The sequence below is a fragment of the Pungitius pungitius genome, chromosome 11, assembly GCF_949316345.1.
Source record: "Pungitius pungitius chromosome 11, fPunPun2.1, whole genome shotgun sequence".
Taxonomy (NCBI): domain Eukaryota; kingdom Metazoa; phylum Chordata; class Actinopteri; order Perciformes; family Gasterosteidae; genus Pungitius; species Pungitius pungitius.
The window spans coordinates 16,403,028-16,422,155 of NC_084910.1; the positions used below are offsets into that span (position 1 = coordinate 16,403,028).

Sequence of the window (19,128 nt, forward strand, 5' to 3'; positions counted from 1 at the left end):
AGATTCCTCCCATCCTCACCGACCTTGTCAGTAACTTCATAAACTCTTTAAAATTATTATACGCCGCCTCTTTGCTACACTTATTAATGCGCGTTTATGGTGTGTTTTCTATAGAAATCTGGTACCCCATTGAACGATGTTAAGCTGAACGAACGCGCCGTTCATAGACACCAGAATGAACGAGAACAGTGACGTTCATCGGGCATTAATACAGTACGTTGAGTTCACGTTCGCCCAAAATATCAACAAGTTTATGAACGCGTTCAGGCACAACACTGTCCCAAAAGGGCCGGGATCGCACCTCACCCAGCATGCCTCGGCCTTCACTTTTTTCACTACAGAGTTTTGTTGCACCCTGTGACTCCGGCGTTAGACTCCTTCGACTGAGTTTTAAGATGGGTTGGATGGGTTACTGACTAAAATGTATGCCCCCACCCCCTAACTGCCTCAGGGAAACTTGTAAATATAATAAGTCAAATAAGTCAAACAAGCAAGTTGTATCTGGTTTAACCCTTTTATTCCTGTAGGCGTTTTTTAGGTCTCATGCTGGAAATTGCATTTACACACTAAAACTAGGATAACGCATGTCTGATGATAGTGACAGTGAGTCTGTCGATCAAGATGAGGATGGAGACATAGTAGAGGTTGAAAATCCTCCTTGTTGAACACCCCACAATACATTCTGTGCTCCCTCTGGCATAACATTTCTAATGATATCATGTCCCCCCCTTCAGTATTTTAAGACATTCTTCAGGTTATTGTAGGCCAGTTGAATGTGTATGCCATAAAATTTGACACAAACAAGCCCTTTAAGTTTACATGTTTTGTATGTGGATTTTGTACATACAGTGTTGGTCATTTCATTTCTTTGTTTAATATTTTTGAATTTATGTTTGAATCCATTTGTGGTTAATGTGCTCAAAATGCACTACTTTCTTAATGCTTACATTGCTTGTTTGACTTATTATATTTACAAGTTACCCTGAGGCAACAGACCTAAATCAAGTTAGGGGGTGGGGGCATATATTTTAGTCGGTAACCCATCAAACCCATCTAACAAGTGGCCCGATAGGGGCCCTCGGACCGTACACTGCTGGGCATTTACACACTAAAACTGTATGATTTATGAAAGCAAAAGGTATATCTTGAAATTTCTTGTTGTTATGATAAAAGGGAACATAAGTGAGTGTGTTTGGATGTGAAAATCAGTATATATATTTTGATATTTGTATGGGACACACAAAAAAAGAAGAAACTCAGATTTGCTTGGGAAAAAACTACTTACAGGGGCTTTATCCCCATAAAACATAAAGGACGAAGCCTGGAAGTCTCCATTATGTTAGCCTAGTGTGTGGACAGTATATCTGTAAAGGTTTTACTTTTATTGAGTAAAGCAGAACAAATAGAGAGAGACTTTAGTGGAGGCCTCACGGCCACTTCACGCACAGTGGAAGCAATGCAGCTCAAATCTCTCCGTTTGCCGGGCAAATTATAAGTCCCGCCTCTCTATGGATTCGTCAGAGCCAATGGAATGGAGCCAGACCCACGTGGGATAGATCGCCCGTTTTCCTGGCCAGTAAAAAGAGGAGACGTGTGGAGCGAGAAATGACGCTCCGCTCTGAGGGCGAAGCCCCGCCCCCCTTTCCCATGTAAACAAGACGTAATGTTCGATCCGAGAGTTTTAGGCGCGTCATTGATTTAGGAGGCTGTGATTGGAAGTCGGGACTGGAGCTGTCAAAAAGCTGGACAAATCAAAATTGCCCATAATTCGGGATGTCCCGGGCATGCCTACCCCCGGAAATGATGCATTCTTTCATTGAAAACTCATAAAAATAACGGAATTTATGTTTAAAAAGTCATAATGTGATTCGAGTGCTTTGAGTTTGTTTTGTTTGGCGATTAGTGGCTTTAAGGCTGAACGCTTCTTTACGGTAACGCCCCCACTGGAAGTGTTTTTTTAATAATGCGCCGTTAAAGGCGTTGCGTAGCCACGCTTTCTCAAAGAGACACTCAAATCTTCGCAGAAACGAATAAACGGAAGGTCTTCTACAGTCTCTGATAGAAGATTATGAAAGAATAACGCATACTTCTCGCTAGAAATGCCATCGAAATGCATACAAATGCTGATGCTTTCTTAAAATATTGTGTTTTTCACGGAGATTATGCTGACCGTCCGCCATGTTTTTCTTTTCGCTACCGGGAAACTTGATAGTCACGTGACCTATTTGCAAAGCAATGTAAATGAATGGGCCAAAAGAAACGTAACATAGTAACGTTATTTTGGGGGAAAACGTAACATGACTACGTTTATCACGGTGGACCAACGTAGCCATTTCACGCTTTTTTTGGAGACTGGGTTGATATTCCATGCATTCTTCAAGGATTAGTATTTCTTTCCATTGCAATGTCTGCGTTTTCATCCTTTATTTTTTTCTCATTTTCTTCCACTAGTGCTTCTTGTAGTCTTGTGATATGTATAATATTTAACATTTACTAGTTATTGGTTCAGTGTCAAGAGACCTGTTGTCAAATGGTAATTAACCACATATCTTATTGCACATTCTTCTGAGAAATTAGCGATGGAAGAACATTTATTGTTTTAGTAACACCATCGACTGTTTCCTCATTGTCTGCACATTGCTGCAACAGTTTTTTATACTACACCATTCAGAGCCGGGTCAGACCAAGCTCTCATCATGAACACGGCTCTCATCATGAACCCAGATATGAATGTTGTGATTCTATTGGACGTGTTAGAGTCCTGGCTACAATAAGAAACAAACCACTTAAAAATACTGCAACACAACTTGAACTGTCTTAATATTAGTAAAATAAAAATAAACTAACCATAACCATAAAATAACCATAAACTACTTAAATGTACTCCAAACACAACTTTAGTGGGTGGGGTAAAAGTAAGAACGTATTCCATGCAGATTTGTTCAGAGATTTTGGACTTGAATGACCAAAAGTGCAATATTATAATGATGCTTTATGCTACAAACATCACAAGCAGAAAGCGCTGATTATGGTGATTTAAGTATAATTTCGCTCAGACAAACCATGCCGAACTTCCAGTACAAAACCCATCAATCCATGGAAACGAAAAAAAAACTATTGTTACCATTTAGTTAGCAGGCAGAACTCGTTGCTAGTGAGACAACATGGCTGCTCAAGCTGCCTGGTCGGGTTATTTTGAGCCAATCAAAAATCTCGAGTGACATGTGGAAGCACAGGATCGCTTGCTATATTGTTTTCAACAGTAACATATAAACTGCTTGTCACACATTATAACACAGCACAGGGGTTCCCCTTTATCTAAATAAAAAGAAATAAGTATAAGTAATTCCCTAGTTGTTACACTTTTTATCATGGGTTTACCATTTTCAGAGCAGAGGTCATCAAAGAGGCTAGTATTTAGTTTTAAAGAAGAGGTTTTGTATTAGGAAGTCATTTGTCTTTCTGTGCTGCTTGCCACTCCTCATGCAAATCATGCAAAAGAGATCATTCAGACACACCACAGTCTGTTTGTCACTGACCATTCAGTGTTGATAAAACATTTATTTAGCTGCAAAGAATCAAGTATCAGTGTTGCATTTACTGATCAAATGACGAACATGGAGATGCATCAAAACAAAACAGGAACCGTCACACATCCTCCATAAAGGAAACTCATTTAAAGTACAAGTCAAACAAATAAAGTAGAGCTGCACTTAAAAGATTAGTTTTTATTGAAAAATCGTAAGTTAAAGTTAAAAAAATGTCATAAACATCTTAAATCATACTATGCTTTAAAAATGTCGTATCATACTGTTTTTAAAATGGCATGATATAGTATGTCATAAAATGTAAATAATGTATGCACTAAAAAAATAAAACGAAAATTGTGCCATTATTATGTGTATTTTGCCAAAAATGGTGTTAGATTAAAATATGATGAACAGTGTAGTAACATTTTAAAAATCCCATTTTTTTATGTTGTGTCATAAACGAGCCATGGTATGTTTTTTTCTGAAGAAAATATCATGAACAAAATGATATTGTAGCATTCTCTGTAAATGTGCAGGACATCATAAATACGAATAGAATATCATGATATAGAATGCTCTAAACACATAAAATATTGCTTTTTTGTTTTGAAAATAAAGATAAGTCTTAAAGCCTTTAATCCTGAAAAGTTTCAATCTTCGTAAAGAATGCAATAAAAACGTCATAGTGTAACATGCTGTAAATACCTTACACTATTATTGCATATTAGCTTGATGCCTGTCTATTCTCTCTCATGGGGAACTGGTAGCCAGAACTAAACCAAGAAGTGTACTATAAAAAGGAAACGTTGTTTTAAATGGAGGTTATGTAACCCAGCTGGGCCTCAGTGTGTAGACTATCCCCTCTTCTCCATTACTGAAGTAGCCCTCTTGTTTTCTTCTAGACCAGATCATCAAACGTCAACGTGATTTATGACAATAAAGCCTTTCTGGAAGAGAATGAGGAAGAATCTCTTCACTATGCCAGTGTGGACTTTTTTTTCTTCTTTTTCTTAGAGCTCTCTTGAGTTATTCATTAAAAACTTTGAGCAGAGTTTGTCACAACTTTTGGGAAGGATTTTTGTATTTTTATTTATTTATATTTGTTTACAAATTAATATATTTGTAACGCACAGAAACATATTTTCTTTTGTTGGTAGAAGTTTGTTAAAAAAACAACCCAACATACACACTGGCAACTTTCTCCGGTAAAGCCTATACACTTTACAAACAATGCATGTTGAGTTCTGTTTTATCATGTGTACAACATACTGTGGTGGAAGTTCGACTGAACGCAAGAGTTTATTAAACGCACAGAGACAAGGAATCAATCAAGGTTTGGCAGTCTGTGAGACTTTCCAAGTCCAAGGTGGATTTTACTATTTAAATTCGCAGTCTTAGCTTATGCAAAGATCGAACTAATACAATTCATTATTCACTGTTGATTTAAATGGTGTTTTAACCAAATATATAATTTGGTCTTAACCTATTTTCCTATTTTGTTAGTAGTAGTTAGTCAGGGTTCTGACATCTAGCTTAGTAAAAAAAACATCCCAATTTGCACACTGGCTACTTTCTCCACAAAAGCATTTATACTTTACAGACAATGCATGTTGAGTTTTCTTTTATTCTCTTTATTTAGATAGTTTTAGAGAAGAAGGTTTGTATGTGGAAGTCATTTGTGTTTCTGTGCTGGTTGCCACTCCTCATGCAAATCTTTAAAGAGATCATCCAGACCCTTCAATGCTGATCCTTTATTTAGCATCACAGAGTATCAGTGTTGCATTTAATGATCACTCTGGCTGATATTGGGATGGTAAAGCAGACATGAGAGATTATAATAGTTATTCATTTGTGTGCATTTTCTTTCCATTTTTCATGCTGTTGGGCACCCACCATAGCATGAATCCCAGGCTGACTTTTGAATGCATCGCTACAGCTGGACACAAAGGAACGTGCCTTTACACCTCGGTGGGATTTCTCTCTTTTGGTGAGACAGCCACAGAGTCCATCTGCCGTGCAAGTTTAAAGATAGTACCTCTTTAAATCAACTTTCCCAAACCGGCAAGCGTCAATGACAGGATTACGGATTTAGGCCCCTCCAACCCAAACCCTTTTTAAGCTGTTTCAGAGAAGTCTGCCCCCCCCCAACCCCACTTCCGGCCCATGCAGCTCACCAAATAGGAAAAGTTCCTCTACCAACGCGAAATGCTCGCTGGTTGAAATGTGGTCTAAACATGTATGTATTTTCAACGTCTAGGAATAGAATTCTTCCTGAGGCAGCTGAAGAAATCCAACCTGCCAAAGATGATGATGGTATACTTCTACATGGCCATCATGGAGTCCATCCTCTGCTCCTCCATCACCGTGTGGTACGCTGCAGCCTGCCCTTGACCTTGGCTGTGGCTGCAGCGTACCACACCATGACATCCACTCTGCAGGTCCATCAGGACTAAGACCTCCGCCCACACGAACATTTTCTTTCCTTCGGCAGTCGGGCTCATCAACAGAGCCCGGGGCCCCCCCTGACTGACTCTCACTCCCATGTACATTCACTCTGTCACTTTCACTTGTCACTTTCTGTTGGCTGGTGCACTTTATCTTTATTTTTAATTTCATCTTTATTTCTTAACTTACTAACCCATAGCTTTAGCGTACTAACCCATAGCATATATTTTATTATATTTTTTATCTTATTGCTGCACTACGTTGTCTGTTGTCCATTATTGTGTCTTCCGTCATGCACCAACCGCCAAGTCAAATTCCATGTATGTCTGACATATGATGGCAATAAACGTTTCCTGGTTCCTGATTCCTGATTAAGCGGTTTTCTTTGATTTGTTTGTACATATGTGTGCTGTTGTGTTGGTTGGAAACATTTCTAACAATTGCAATGTCTGCGTTTTCATACTTTCAATTCTTCTCATTTTCTTCCAGTAGTGCTTCTTGTAGTCTTTTGATATGTATAATATTTCAATATTTACTCATTATTGGTTCAGTGTTGAGTGCTCTGTTGTTGTCAAATGGTGTTTAACCAAATGTCTTATTGCACATTCTTCAGAGAAATTAGGGATTAGGACAATTAAATTAGGAAGAACATTTATTGTTTTTAGTTAAAAATAAACTTTTCTTATTCCTCCAAAAATATGAGTCATCTATATGATCCAACACACTCTGACGTTGATTTCAACTTCTTTTTTTAGTTCTTATTTGAGATTTCTTAACGCTATCGACTATTTCCTCAATGTCTGCCGATCTCCGCAACAGTATTTATACAACACTATTTGTTTCCTTCAATTTAGATAGCTAATTATCAATCCTCAACGTAACTATCTTTATATACAATGTGTGATTAGTTTAGGTTTTCATTCTCTTCCTCTTTGTTTAGACAGCCATTTTTTTGAAGAACAGTGATTTGTGTTAATGTGCTGTTTGCCACTCCCCATGCAAATCATCAAGAGCTCTATAAAGGGTCTGTTTGTCACTGACACTTAGACGCTGATGAAATCTTTATTTGGCTGCATAGAATCAAGTATCAGTATCGCACAAACTGATCAGTCAGATCCGGTTTAAATCTTGAATACGTTTTTTTCCATAATAAAGGCATCGTGCGCTGTTCACCATTAAGGTAAGACCAAATATTACAAACAGATTGAAATCTTTAAAAAGATATGCAACACATTACAAAATTTAAATGATTTATTAAAACAAATGAAAGACAGAAATATAAATGGTACTTCTGGTCAAGAGGAAGTTGGTTGATGTGTTTTGTGGTGCCATATCACTATTAAATGTCTCCCTGTTTGCCTCCTTAGTTGATCAAATATCAGTGCAAATAAGCGATTTAAGTTCTTCTCTGCCATTAACAGTTATGAATAATATAAACACCAGAAATCACAAAACAAAATACGCAGGCAGCGATTGTTTTGATAAAATGTTTTTCTTTGTTTTTCCCGTGTTTATTGTGCATCACCCTGGCTGATATTGTGATGGTAAAGCAGAATTAGAGATGAATAGATCTCCTTTGTGTGCAGCACAGCATCTCTCTGTAGGCTCATCCACCTGAAAGCAGGAAAGCATGGCAGGTGCTGCCCAGCTTTTCCTGCTGTGCTGCCTGCTTCAAGGTAGGGTTTCACATATTTTTAGTGTCTTTCTTGCTCTTAATCTTGTTTATGTAAGTTCTCACAAATTAAAAAAATGAGCTTGTTGTTGGTGATTTCATTTTTCCTTTTAATCACATTTTTGGGCTTTTACTCATGGCAGATATTTATAAAAATAATTGTTTTATCAGGTAGTTCATGCCAGAACTGGGCGAGCTTCATGCCTCAGAGTCTACAGGGACTCAGTGGGTCCTGTGTGAGGATCAACTGCACTTTCAGCATTCCCACAACATATGATCAATACCTGGATGATACCTGTGTAGCCATGTGGAACACAGGCGCTACGACAGTGTTCAACTCTGGGCTCAGTGGGCAAAGTGCAAACATTCTGCAAGGAAACCTAACAGGAAACCTGCATACAAAGAACTGCACCACCGTCTTCCACAACATGTCACCAAAAGATAATAACACATATTACTTCAGACTGGAGTGTAACAATCTAAAGTACAGCTTTCCATCAAACGTCCAGATCACCATGACAGGTCTGTGTAACACCTGTTACTCTCACATATGTACAACTAACATCCTCAGGTTTCTCTCTTGACATTTCCCTGTTGTTTTTTCACTCCTCAGACTCACTGCCTAAACCGGTCATAACTCCACCCTCGGTGGAGGTGCAAGAAGGAGCTCCAGTGAGGGTGGAGTGCTCGGCTGTAGCTCCCTGCCCCCTTCTTCCCCCGGCTCTCACTTGGACCCCTGCTATAGGTGACGTTAAGAAGAACCAACAAGCTGCATCTGTGACCTCCGTTATGACCTTCACTGCTTCCCGCCTCCACAACGGACAGAGGTTACAGTGCTCTGCTCTCTACAGCCGACAGGCTGGAAACACTGACCTTCAGTATGAAAATAATCTGACCCTCCGCGTTCTCTGTGAGTACGATTCTGCTGCTTAAAATGGTTTATTTATGTCTTAATTGTATAATGTGACATGTAAAAAGCACATCTTCATGTTCAGCTTATTACTGTTTAAACATGCAGACTCAATGAAATGATCTGTTCCAAAGGATTCTTTTCATAATCTGCCTCCCAAACATGGAGCTAGATGATACTATTCATACCTCTGTCATATCTGTCATGAATAAGAAGCTTCAGCCAGCAGCTGGTTATCGTTGTCCCAAGGAAACATAATCCATCCACCAGCACGTCTTGAGCTCAGTAGATTTGCCAAAATCCTCTTCCAGATCCTCCAAACAACACATGGGTCAGCCACTCCAGTCCCGTGATAGAGGGCACCTCGGTGAACTTGACCTGCAACACCGACGCAAATCCGTCCGTGGACAAGTTCACCTGGTACAAAGTGGATGGAGATCAGGTGGAGGCAGTGGGTTTCCACGCTTTGCTTTCCACTAATGTCTCAGAGGCGGACAGCAGCTTCTTCTGCCAAGTCGGTAACAGATATGGAAGCCAGAACTCGTCCACCACTCAGATAGACGTACAGTGTGAGTCAGAGTGCGACAGAAACACAGATGACAAATATCCACCGTCCACATGGACTGAACCCGTACGTGTGAATGCTTTTTTTACAGTTCCTCCCAAGGGAACCACAGTCATTGTCCAACCCGACGGTCCCATACTGGAGGGGGTCTCCGTGTCTCTGCTCTGTAAGAGCCGTGCCAACCCCCCCGTGACCAACTACACCTGGTACAAAGATGATGAGAAGAAGGTGTCTGGGTCGAGCTTGAATATAAGCAACGTCAGCCCGAGCCACAGAGGTCACTACCGCTGTGAGGCCAGAAACGAGCTGGGGGAGGGTCAGTCAGCAGCGACACAGCTGGACATTCAGTGTGAGTTGATTTTCCACAGTAGAGAGTTTCCAGTGGGTTCATATGCTGAAGATGGCTCTGCTGTTTGCACACATTCTGAAGCCAAGACTCAGTTAGAGCTCCACATTATTGATGTCACATGTGAGGTTTATGTATCTGTTGTTAAATTTAAGCATTTATTGTTCCCAGCAAGTTTGACCAGACATGCACTAAAAAAATACCAATTGTCTTCTGTGTCTCAGTTGCTCCACAGATTCTTCCTTCTTCAAGTTGTGTCAGGAACAGTTCCCTGATCCGATGTGTTTGCATCAGCCAGGGGAACCCTCTTCCCTCCCTTTTATGGCAATTGGCTGGAGAGGCTGTCAATCACTCTGTCATCCCAACCACAGAAGTTCCCCTTGGGAGTTTGGTTAAGTGGAGCCAAATAACCCTGAACTATTTGGACAAAGACGTGTCCTCTCTGGTCTGCCTTAGTAACAACTCTGTGGGCTCCGATCGCTTCGTATTCAACGCCAAAACTAATCTAGGTACAAGGATATGAGGATGTTTTATTTTGTATAATCTGTCTCTCTCTGGTTTTACTGACTCATACGGTTTGTGCAGACTTTTCAGGCCTCCATTCTTTGTCTCTCTTGATCGGCTCTTTGGTGGCAGCCATAGGGACGACGCTGGTATAACTAATCTTTTCAGGTGAGTTAAATGCTACAGTCTCCAAAAGGCATTTGGGGACAAAGATGTTTGAAATATCTTTGGATAACTATTGCTACCACAGGTTACATACAATTGCTATTAAATAAGATACTTGTAAATTACTGCACATAAACTATTGCTTTTTTGTTTTGAAAATAACAATAATCCTTAAAGCCTTCAACCCTGGCATTTAAGTTGTATTTTCATATATGAAAATAAAACGTAGTTTTAAATGGAGGTTATGTAACCCAGCTGAGCCTCAGTGTGTAACGACTATCTCCTCTTCTCCATTACTGAAGTAGCCCTCTTGTTTCCTTCTAGACCAGATCATCAAACGTCAACGTGAGTTATGTCAATAAAGCCTTTCTGAAAGAGTAATGTAAGCGATGGAGGACACACAAGGGAGGAGGAGACGGAGGACGACGTCCATCTGGAGGAAGGGATGTAGTCATAGGAACAGGACTTTACTGTATCAGCAGAGCTGTGGAGATAGAAACCACACTGCAGGCCACTTATGCAACCTGAGTAATGCCTCACACTCACAGCTTCAAGCTTAGCTCTCAACTTTATGCCACTTTATTTTATTATCTCGTGTCACTTTACTGAAAAATGCACAGCAAAAGAACCATAGAAATGAAAAACATTTAGTATTCCACCATCCAACAGTAAATTCTGCCTCTAAAGTCATTGCTGAATCTTTTCTACGTTATTCACTTCAATAAAGTCACATCTGTAATGCTTCTGTTTACATTTGATGTTTCAATCATAACTTTTGTCTTAGTGCTCTCTTGAGTTTTTATTTTAGACCTTTGAGTTTGTTACAACTTATGGGGATGATTTTTGTAAAATACAGAGTATTTAGCAAAAGGTCTGGTACAATATGTAAAAATGTAATGAAGACATTTGGGTAAAGTGTGTTTAGAAATCCATTAAATAGGTACAGTATGGCCTAGTGTATAAAATATAATCATGGAAGAGTGATTTATGAAAAAAAACAAGTATTTTGAAAAAAAAGGGACAAAAAAGCTGTTTTTTGTTGAATAAATTAAAAAACAGTATGTAACGTCTTTAATAATCATTGTGATTGTTCTACATTGATATTTTTGAGCTAGTTCATAAAAAAGAGGAAAATTCTCTCTGATAAGTTGCCGGTTTACACAAGAGCAGATTTCAAAGCATATTATTAACATGAACTCATGCACATTACCTGATTTTTATATATATATATATATATATCAACAAGTATCAGTAAAGGAACATTGCACAACAATAACACCATGTCATCCTGTACTGTTCACAAATGTCATAAACATATCAATAACTTTTAAAAGTGTGTTCATTAGCTCACACCTTCTTTCTTTCACAAAGCAGGAGTTTGATCAAAAAAGTATTTTAATTTGCTTACAAATTTGCTTGTTTAGTTTAAGCTCAGGTTTCGCTCCCTCATTTAACAACTGGCTGCACCTGGAAAGTACCTGCCGGAGCAACTCAGCCATCTCACACTTTGACCTCAGAGTACCGCGTCTCGTCTCCCTCGGAGCTGCTGGAGTTCCAGCCGCCTCGTCCGGGCTTCACCGTGAAGCTCACCTGAGAATAGTGGACCTCCACCTCCTCCTCGCTGGTCTCCGTGTCGTAGCTCCATGGATCCGGATCTCTGGCCACGTGGGCGGAGCTGGCGTTCTCGTAGTCCTCCTGCCTTTCATCGCTCTAGAGGAACACAAATGGACGCCAGATTATTCGAGTCATAGCTTCCGACGGCATCTGGACTCATTTCAAGGAAAAAAGTTGAATCAGCATATATTTAATGCTTGCGAGAACTAGGAAATCTGTTCCTTAAGTCATTTTGATTGAAATAAGGTATTTATTTGATTAAAACTTTGTGGACATAGTGATGCACAACACATACTACAAAAAAAATCTGGTTCGTTGGATTCTGACCTTTTCAGGGGGCTTTTTCTTGGACAATTTAGCATACAGATCTTCTACCCCCTTTGCCCGTTGGTTCCTAAAAATAACAAATACCATCATGTACATAACATACCACATAATTGCCATGTATTAAAACCTTTCTTGGCCTTTCTCACTCTCACATTTTTCCAAAGTGCACAGAGGCGTAGTTGAGGGAATCCTCCGGTGTGTTCCCACCTTTCTCAGTGATTGGGTTCAGTGCAGGAGGATCCTAAACAGAGACACACACAATGAATCGGGTTAAAAGAAGCTCCTCCCAGAACCAGAAAGGACACGATGACAAGTACTTACTTCCTATTCATAAAGCACGATATCCTGTACCTTTTTCAAATTGTGATTCTTTTTTTCTGTACATTCATGTGTTGCTGACGTGATGCGTGCACAGCTTGACTCACGTGTTGTCCCGAGGGCTGGTTCACGGTGCAGTAAATGCTGTGGATGTCGGCTGCAGGTCTGCAGAACAACAAAGGCCAACATGAATGCAAACGTGCAGTGACCATGACAAATGATAGGGACGACGGTTATGCTGCCAGTCGTGTCTGAGGGCTCTTAAATGGATGCTTGGAGTCCCTGTCAGTGTGTGTGAGGCTGCTTACGTGCTCTCTGGATGAGGCCTGCCACGTGGGGCCTCTGGATGGTGCAGTTGGTACGGCAGGTGGTCCTCCCTGCTCCTGAAAGGCTCTCCTGCAGCGGGGTCCTTCTTCCGATTCCTCTCGCCGCTTTTCCGCCGACGCTGAATGGGTTCCCACTGACACAAAAAAACACGTATTAAGTCACGTATTTTCTTGACCTGTTACGTAACGGAGTGGAAAAACTTGAGTCATCACCAGAGAACCCAAACCGCATGTGTTTGTAGATGCTTGTTGACTTGATCTCTTCCTCTTTTGTCTGAAAACACAAAGGGACAAGAGAGTGGATGTTTACACACAATGACACATGACAACTCCTCCACAGGATGTAATTGTGTTTTTACTCCACCTGTAGACGACGACAATCAAGGAAATGATGACGAGGACAAACAGGGTGATCAACACCGTCCTCATGGTGTTTCCTGTGGCTGAAGGAGACACAGCATGTAGAGACTTGGGTGTGAAAATGAGTTTTGTGAAGTTTGATTAATAACGACGCATTGCCTCGGAATTCACTCACCCTCAAACAGATGGACGGGGCTGGACTGTGTCTGATTCATCTCGTTCCGTGCGACGCAGTAGTAGGATCCCGGATGGTCTGAACTCACCAGGTAGCTCTGACGGTCGGACACCTTTTCATTGGGTTCCTGGTCGTTCATCCTGTACCACGCGTACCATGTGACCGGCGGGTAGCTGTGGCTGCTGCAGCTCAGCTTGACAAAACTCTTGCCGTCGGCCTGCCAGTGCTCCGTCTCTGTGACCTTTGTCAGCTTCGGGGCATCTGAGCCGGGGGGGGGATTCAAGATAATACGATTTACTCGATATCAAAGTGTTTTAATAGATGGTTACAAGCTGCTGTGTGTGGAATTTGAAAATGTCTTTTTGGCGTCTCCCAGTGGGAGATTCACAGACATCGGCCACAATGACGGCAGAAAGATGGAGACCTCAAATCCTCAAGAGTCACAAACGGCTTTAGATGGATTGTAGCTTTTAACTCTTTGCTATTGAATGAAAAGAAGGCTGTAATAATACAAATCTGTTTTGGTTGTTATGATTTGGTGAGACAACAAATGTTAACTGTTGTTTAAGAGAATAAATCCACAAGATGCCTCTCTAATATCTTTAATCAAACAGAGATGCCCTTTTCTTTTTGGCTTATATGGTTTTAATTACATGACATGACAGCATACTGTTCTTGATCTTTTGCCCATAACCGTGTGCTTTGTAAGAGGGAAACAGAACCGTCCCGCGTGCATCGGGCCACTCACACTTGACTTTAAGCTCGGTTGGCGCTGAGTTTCCGGTTCCCATGTCGTTGCTCGCTTCACAGCTGTACAGTCCGCTGTCGGAAGGGACCACCGACTTCAGGGAGAAGGTCTTCGTCTTCCTGAGGATCTCGGTCTCGCCATCGCTCGTCTTCATCCAGGTGACGGAGGACACCGGTGGGTGGGACCGGGCGCTGCACTCCAGAGTCACCGGCTTCTTCTCCTCCACGACGAGGGACGGCTGAGCTGTTACCGTCACGTCTTTGGGACCATCTGCATTCACCAGAATAAAGAGAAAGCCAGAGAAGTCGTAGTATTCATTACAACACGACAGAAATGACCATCATAAATGATATAGTTAACTGCTATCAGTAATCCTTACATAATGCACATTGTAATTCAGACATGAGCGGCCAATTCAAAGTCTTGGTACAAAGAGGTGGAAGATTAAGACTTCCACAGATGGGAAATAAGATTCATTCCCAAATGCAATGACTTATAGACCAAGAGACAAAGCTCTGCTGAAGTGCTCACATTTCACCAGCAGCTTCTTCTGCTCACTGGTCTTTGAGCCTTCGGTGTTGGTGGCGTCGCAGGTGTAAAAGCCAGCGTGGAGGGAAGTGACGTTAAACGTGTGGTTGAGATTGTTGGGCCGCTGGTCACTAACAGGATGAGTGAAAAGCACCTCTGAAGACTGAGGATTTGATTCTGAGGTCAGTGTCAAGGTGAGCTTTGAGGGCGGGGAGCTTTCTACGGTGCAGCTGATGGTGATCAGCTGACCTTCCATGACCTCGGTCTTCATGGAAAGTGATGGACTGATGGGAGCATCTGCAGAGAGAAAACATCTGTATGATCTTCAGGGGGATTCATTCATTCTTTGACATGATAGAACATATCAAATGTAGACAAAGATTCAATTTCTGAGCTTTAGAAGGTGGAATCAGTGCGTTAGTCACGTTATCCATTCCCAGGCTAAGCTAACCAACTGCTGATCCAAGTTTTTTAACCATTTTTTTCCTAAATATTTATTATACAGACACAAAAAGTGAAAGCAAGTTTTCATTTCAGAAAAATATTAATTTACTAACAAATTAGACAGAGAATTTACTTTTTGGAGATTGATCGAGTCGTTTGGATGTTAATGCATGTTAATGAATGTATATAAAAATAACAGAACAGAATTATATAATTATACTTACAGAGCACTTCTATGCACACTGGCTCGCTTTGCTCCCCTGTATTGATTCTGTTGGTTGCTTTGCACGTGTAACAATCTTCATCTGTTCTCTCTACTGTGACCAGCTTTAGTTTGTTATCTGTGGTTGTATCGGACTCCCACCGTGAGGAGTCAATCTCGATGGTTTCGTTGTCTCGGTACCACGAGTATCCAAGCGGGTCGGGATTGGCCTCAGTCTGACAATAAAATGTCAGAGATTTACCAACTCTCACACGTTCATCACCTTCACTGATGGAAATGGTCGTGTTCCTCGGGCCATCTGAAAGAAAGGATTCACTTCCTCATCAACTCAACAACAACATTTATACATCACACAGAGCTGTGAAACTTACATTCAACTTGGACTCTAAAGGGCTCCGATGTTCCTTCCCCTCGGACGTTAATGGCCGAGCATTTGTAGTCGCCTGCGTCCTCGGGCTCGACTCCTTCGATGACGTACCGCTCTGTCGGCTCCTTGCCCAGGTTTTTCCCGTCCTTGAACCAGCTGAAGGTGTGAGGTCGTGGGTTGCTTCTCCTCACATGACATGTCAAAGTCATCGCACCTCCTTGTATAACTGTGGCAGGAGGGGATCTCACCTCAACCTCAGGAGGATCTGAAACACAAAGATTGAATTATTTATTAATTCTAATCGGCAGTAATGATTCTCTAAAATATTAATAATTATATACTCACATGTAACATTAATGTTTACAGGGTTTGATTCCATTGTTCCCAGTTTGTTTTTAGCTTCACAATGGTATTCCCCACTTTGTGACCCTAGAATAAACGTGATCTTATGTTCGGCCCTTCCTCCGATTACTTTATTTTTATTTCTGAACCATGTGAAGTTGGGATCTGGACGTCCCTTAGCGGAGCATCTGAGAGTCACAGATTTTCCCTCCACAACATCTGCAGGCTGTTTTTCAGCCCGTGTGTCTCTGGGAGCATCTGTGTCAAACAATTCAATACAAGCAGAGAGAAATCTGTCAACTTGATGCTTGTTGACAGAAATTAAACATGATGAACTGTTTATTTATTGCAGAAGATGCATCCAAGTTATCTGCTCAAAAATGTACTTTTATGCTAGTATGAAGTACTGAAAACCATTAAAGAAGGAGCATTTACAGGTACATAAGTGAACGTGTATACGTCAAAATGTAAATAAAGTAGATAATGCAGAATGCGTAATAATGATTCACTTACATGTTGCAGCTTATTATGGCTTAATTATTTTACTACATATTTACTTGGGTTATTTGTGAATGGCACCATTAAATGAACCAAGTCTCATTTAAGTTGCTGTCGATCTGGTAAAGCAGACATAGATAGACTCCATTCATGAACTTACATTCTACAGTTAAGCTGATTTTTTTAATCAAATCTTCGTCGCTGTCATCTGTCTGACAGGAAAACTCCTCTCCGTCATGCTGCCAGTAAACATTAAAACGATCCCAGATGCTCCTACTGTTGTTCTCTGGATGCAATGAGAGCAAAGTCGGAGACTGTGGCCTCAAACTTTTGATCACTGGGTTTGAACGACATGATCTCAAAGTGGAGCAAGTGAGTGTTATGAGGTCGTTTTCCTTTATGACGGGCGGTTGCTCAAAAGTGATCAGGCATGGATTAGCTGAAAATACAAGACAGACAATATCAGCATTAATGTTGTGGCAATCTAATAATCTATGCTGTTCAAATACATATTTTTTAAGTATAATTATTGTTTTAAGATGATTCTGAAGCACAACTGTGGTGAAAACTGACTGAATTATTGAGTCTGCTAAACAATGTGAGTAGAGCTTCAATTAAAAGCTTCAGAGTGATGAATAACTTTATTTGCTCAGTAAAAACTTGCAGAGTTAAATAACCACTTTCAGAGTTCAAGTAAAAGCTGGATAAACAACATATTTTTTATTTTACTGGTGTGTGACTCAAAAGTTGATTTGATGACCTGATTATTGATTATTTGGTTTCAGTTGAATCAGGTACAACGTGAGCTCAACCTGTCAGCTCATCAATACAAGATGATAATGTCTCATTACCAGACATAATATTGAGTTTAGAAATAGTGTAGCGTACAGCAGTTTAGATGCTGCACAGCAATCTAAGACTCTCTAAAGTACTGTAAGAGCATTTGTCTTACAACAAACATGAAGTCAACCTCTGAGGGAAAGATGTTATTGTTCCTTTTTTCATGAAATAAGGAAACATGACATGAATCATGATAAAAAGACACACAATCATAACCTACTTTCAATTCTTGAAATATGACCGGGTTCTTAATTTAACTTTTAACACCACAATTATGTTTCAGAATATTAAAAAATGTAATCTTGACTTTAAACAATTCACTTTAACATTTCTGCTTCCAGACCAACTCATCTCTCACTGTTTCATTCATTTGTGTCTTTTCTCAAAGTATATTTCACTATTACCTTCAACTTTTAGCCACACGAGGTCGGTGAACCACTTTATGTCTCCTTCAAATCTTAAAGAATAGCTTCCATTGTCAGACTTCTTCAGGTTACAGAGTTTAATAGTGCTCTTTTGTGAGATTGTAAGATAACCTCCTGAATCTGGTGAAAGAGAATCAATTCCTTTCACTCTGTCAGCAAAGTCTGGGCTGACCGGACGGAGTGACGTATCCGAGCTGTAAATGATGGTGCCAGTGAAAACTTGTTTCCAGTCTCTATCCTTTATCCAAAACCAGTGTGCACCAGTAGCGTTCACTCTGTCATTGACTTGGCAGCTGATTTTAACACAGGACCCCTCTTTAGCTGTCAGGGACCTGGTGACCAGTTTGAAGAAGGTTTCTTTGCTAGAAGAAACATCTGTCATGGTAAAAACACAAGTGGAGAAGTCATAATTTATGAGATTTACAAAATTTAATAACAATCTTGTTAAAGTTTATATTGTTATCCAAGCGGAGTAATACAATTCCTACTTTTCATTATTGCCAGGACCACCAACCAGCCAACTGTGTGAGCATTCATTGTTGTGTGCCACTAAAACTTGACATCTGAAACACAGAAACAAAAAAATTCTCTATTTCTAATATAACCTTTCTGCTGAGTGTGTCTTTAGTCATTTATTCAAATCAGCTACACTTCCTGTTTTTTGTCCCCCTCATTTTAAATGTTTTGAGTGGTATTCCTTTTCATCCATTATTTCAAGATTGTTGAATTGAATTCTCTTGCACTCTAGAAATAGAAGATTAACTATCACAACTTGTAAAAAGCTTTTATGTTTACTTTGACAAAGTCATCTATCAGCCCCAAACTTTATTCTTAAAGTGTAAAGTATATTGTGTTGGCGTCGTAAACAGTTAAAACTTTGTTTTCAAACATTATTTGGAAAAAAGAATCCAAATTACAATTAGTTAATTAATTTTTTTGTTAAAATAAAAAAACCAAACCACCTTAATGATTGGAATAAATGTTCACTGACGTAGACGTCTTTCAGTTTAATTATGCACAGAGACATTTTAGACAGAAAGATACATTTTTAAAAAGCCTGTTCTTACCTACAGTGATCCACTTATAGCACCATGTTGCACACACCCTTCTTCCACAAGTAAGAATAGGATCATGTGAAGGGAGTCTTCAAAGTTGACCTAAAAACATTTGCATGCCCCACCATGCGAGCCAGAGAACACCATCTTTAATAGACTTTCTACTTACACCACCCTGCTGCATGCATCTTTCTCTCACTTCCTCTTTTTTATGCTTTTGAAGTTATCGTCCAGGGAGGGGCTATCTATAGTGAAGGAAATGAGCACTTACAGTATTTGACATCTATTTGCAGAATACTTACACAATATTTACATTGTCATTTAGAACTTCAAGCTCATCAGAAAGAGTGAAAACGTATCAAAGCTTTTTTTGTAGCCTCCGATGTAAATAAACAATTCAG

The 19,128-nt window shown here is 40.2% G+C and overlaps 2 protein-coding genes across 2 annotated transcripts; one reads left to right on the forward strand and one right to left on the reverse strand.

The window, feature by feature from the left end:
- The first annotated feature begins 6,905 nt into the window (after positions 1-6,905).
- LOC119196997 (myelin-associated glycoprotein-like) lies at positions 6,906-9,878 on the forward strand. Its single transcript, XM_062565548.1, has 6 exons — positions 6,906-7,651; positions 7,819-8,169; positions 8,261-8,557; positions 8,869-9,126; positions 9,214-9,471; positions 9,763-9,878. The coding sequence occupies exons 1-6, from the start codon at positions 7,606-7,608 to the stop codon at positions 9,876-9,878; spliced, it is 1,326 nt and encodes a 441-aa protein (XP_062421532.1). The 5' UTR covers positions 6,906-7,605.
- A 1,257-nt stretch (positions 9,879-11,135) lies between these two features.
- si:dkey-24p1.1 (uncharacterized protein LOC556718 homolog) lies at positions 11,136-19,125 on the reverse strand. The gene is made up of 17 exons (XM_037452839.2): positions 18,740-19,125; positions 18,161-18,235; positions 17,652-18,047; positions 16,568-16,846; positions 15,913-16,167; positions 15,572-15,832; positions 15,202-15,498; positions 14,537-14,830; positions 14,006-14,275; positions 13,258-13,518; positions 13,087-13,165; positions 12,936-12,996; positions 12,705-12,856; positions 12,504-12,561; positions 12,231-12,319; positions 12,079-12,145; positions 11,136-11,847 (listed from the first exon to the last, which is right to left on the reverse strand). The coding sequence occupies exons 2-17, from the start codon at positions 18,207-18,209 to the stop codon at positions 11,638-11,640; spliced, it is 3,078 nt and encodes a 1,025-aa protein (XP_037308736.2). The 5' UTR covers positions 18,210-18,235; positions 18,740-19,125; the 3' UTR covers positions 11,136-11,637.
- Positions 19,126-19,128: the final 3 nt, after the last annotated feature.

What these genes read in the sequence shown, in the direction of transcription:
- si:dkey-24p1.1 (XM_037452839.2), bottom strand. Translation starts at nt 18,209, where the DNA reads ATGAATGCTCACACAGTTGGCTGGTTGGTGGTCCTGGCAATAATGAAA. An exon ending in GGTCCTGGCAATAATGAAAA is followed by an intron (nt 18,048 to 18,160) that starts GTAGGAATTGTA and finishes TTACCATGACAG; the next exon opens with ATGTTTCTTCTAGCAAAGAA. An exon ending in TGTAAACATTAATGTTACAT is followed by an intron (nt 15,833 to 15,912) that starts GTGAGTATATAA and finishes TTTGTGTTTCAG; the next exon opens with ATCCTCCTGAGGTTGAGGTG.
- LOC119196997 (XM_062565548.1), top strand. Translation starts at nt 7,606, where the DNA reads ATGGCAGGTGCTGCCCAGCTTTTCCTGCTGTGCTGCCTGCTTCAAG. An exon ending in GCTGTGCTGCCTGCTTCAAG is followed by an intron (nt 7,652 to 7,818) that starts GTAGGGTTTCAC and finishes TTGTTTTATCAG; the next exon opens with GTAGTTCATGCCAGAACTGG. An exon ending in CGTCCAGATCACCATGACAG is followed by an intron (nt 8,170 to 8,260) that starts GTCTGTGTAACA and finishes TTCACTCCTCAG; the next exon opens with ACTCACTGCCTAAACCGGTC.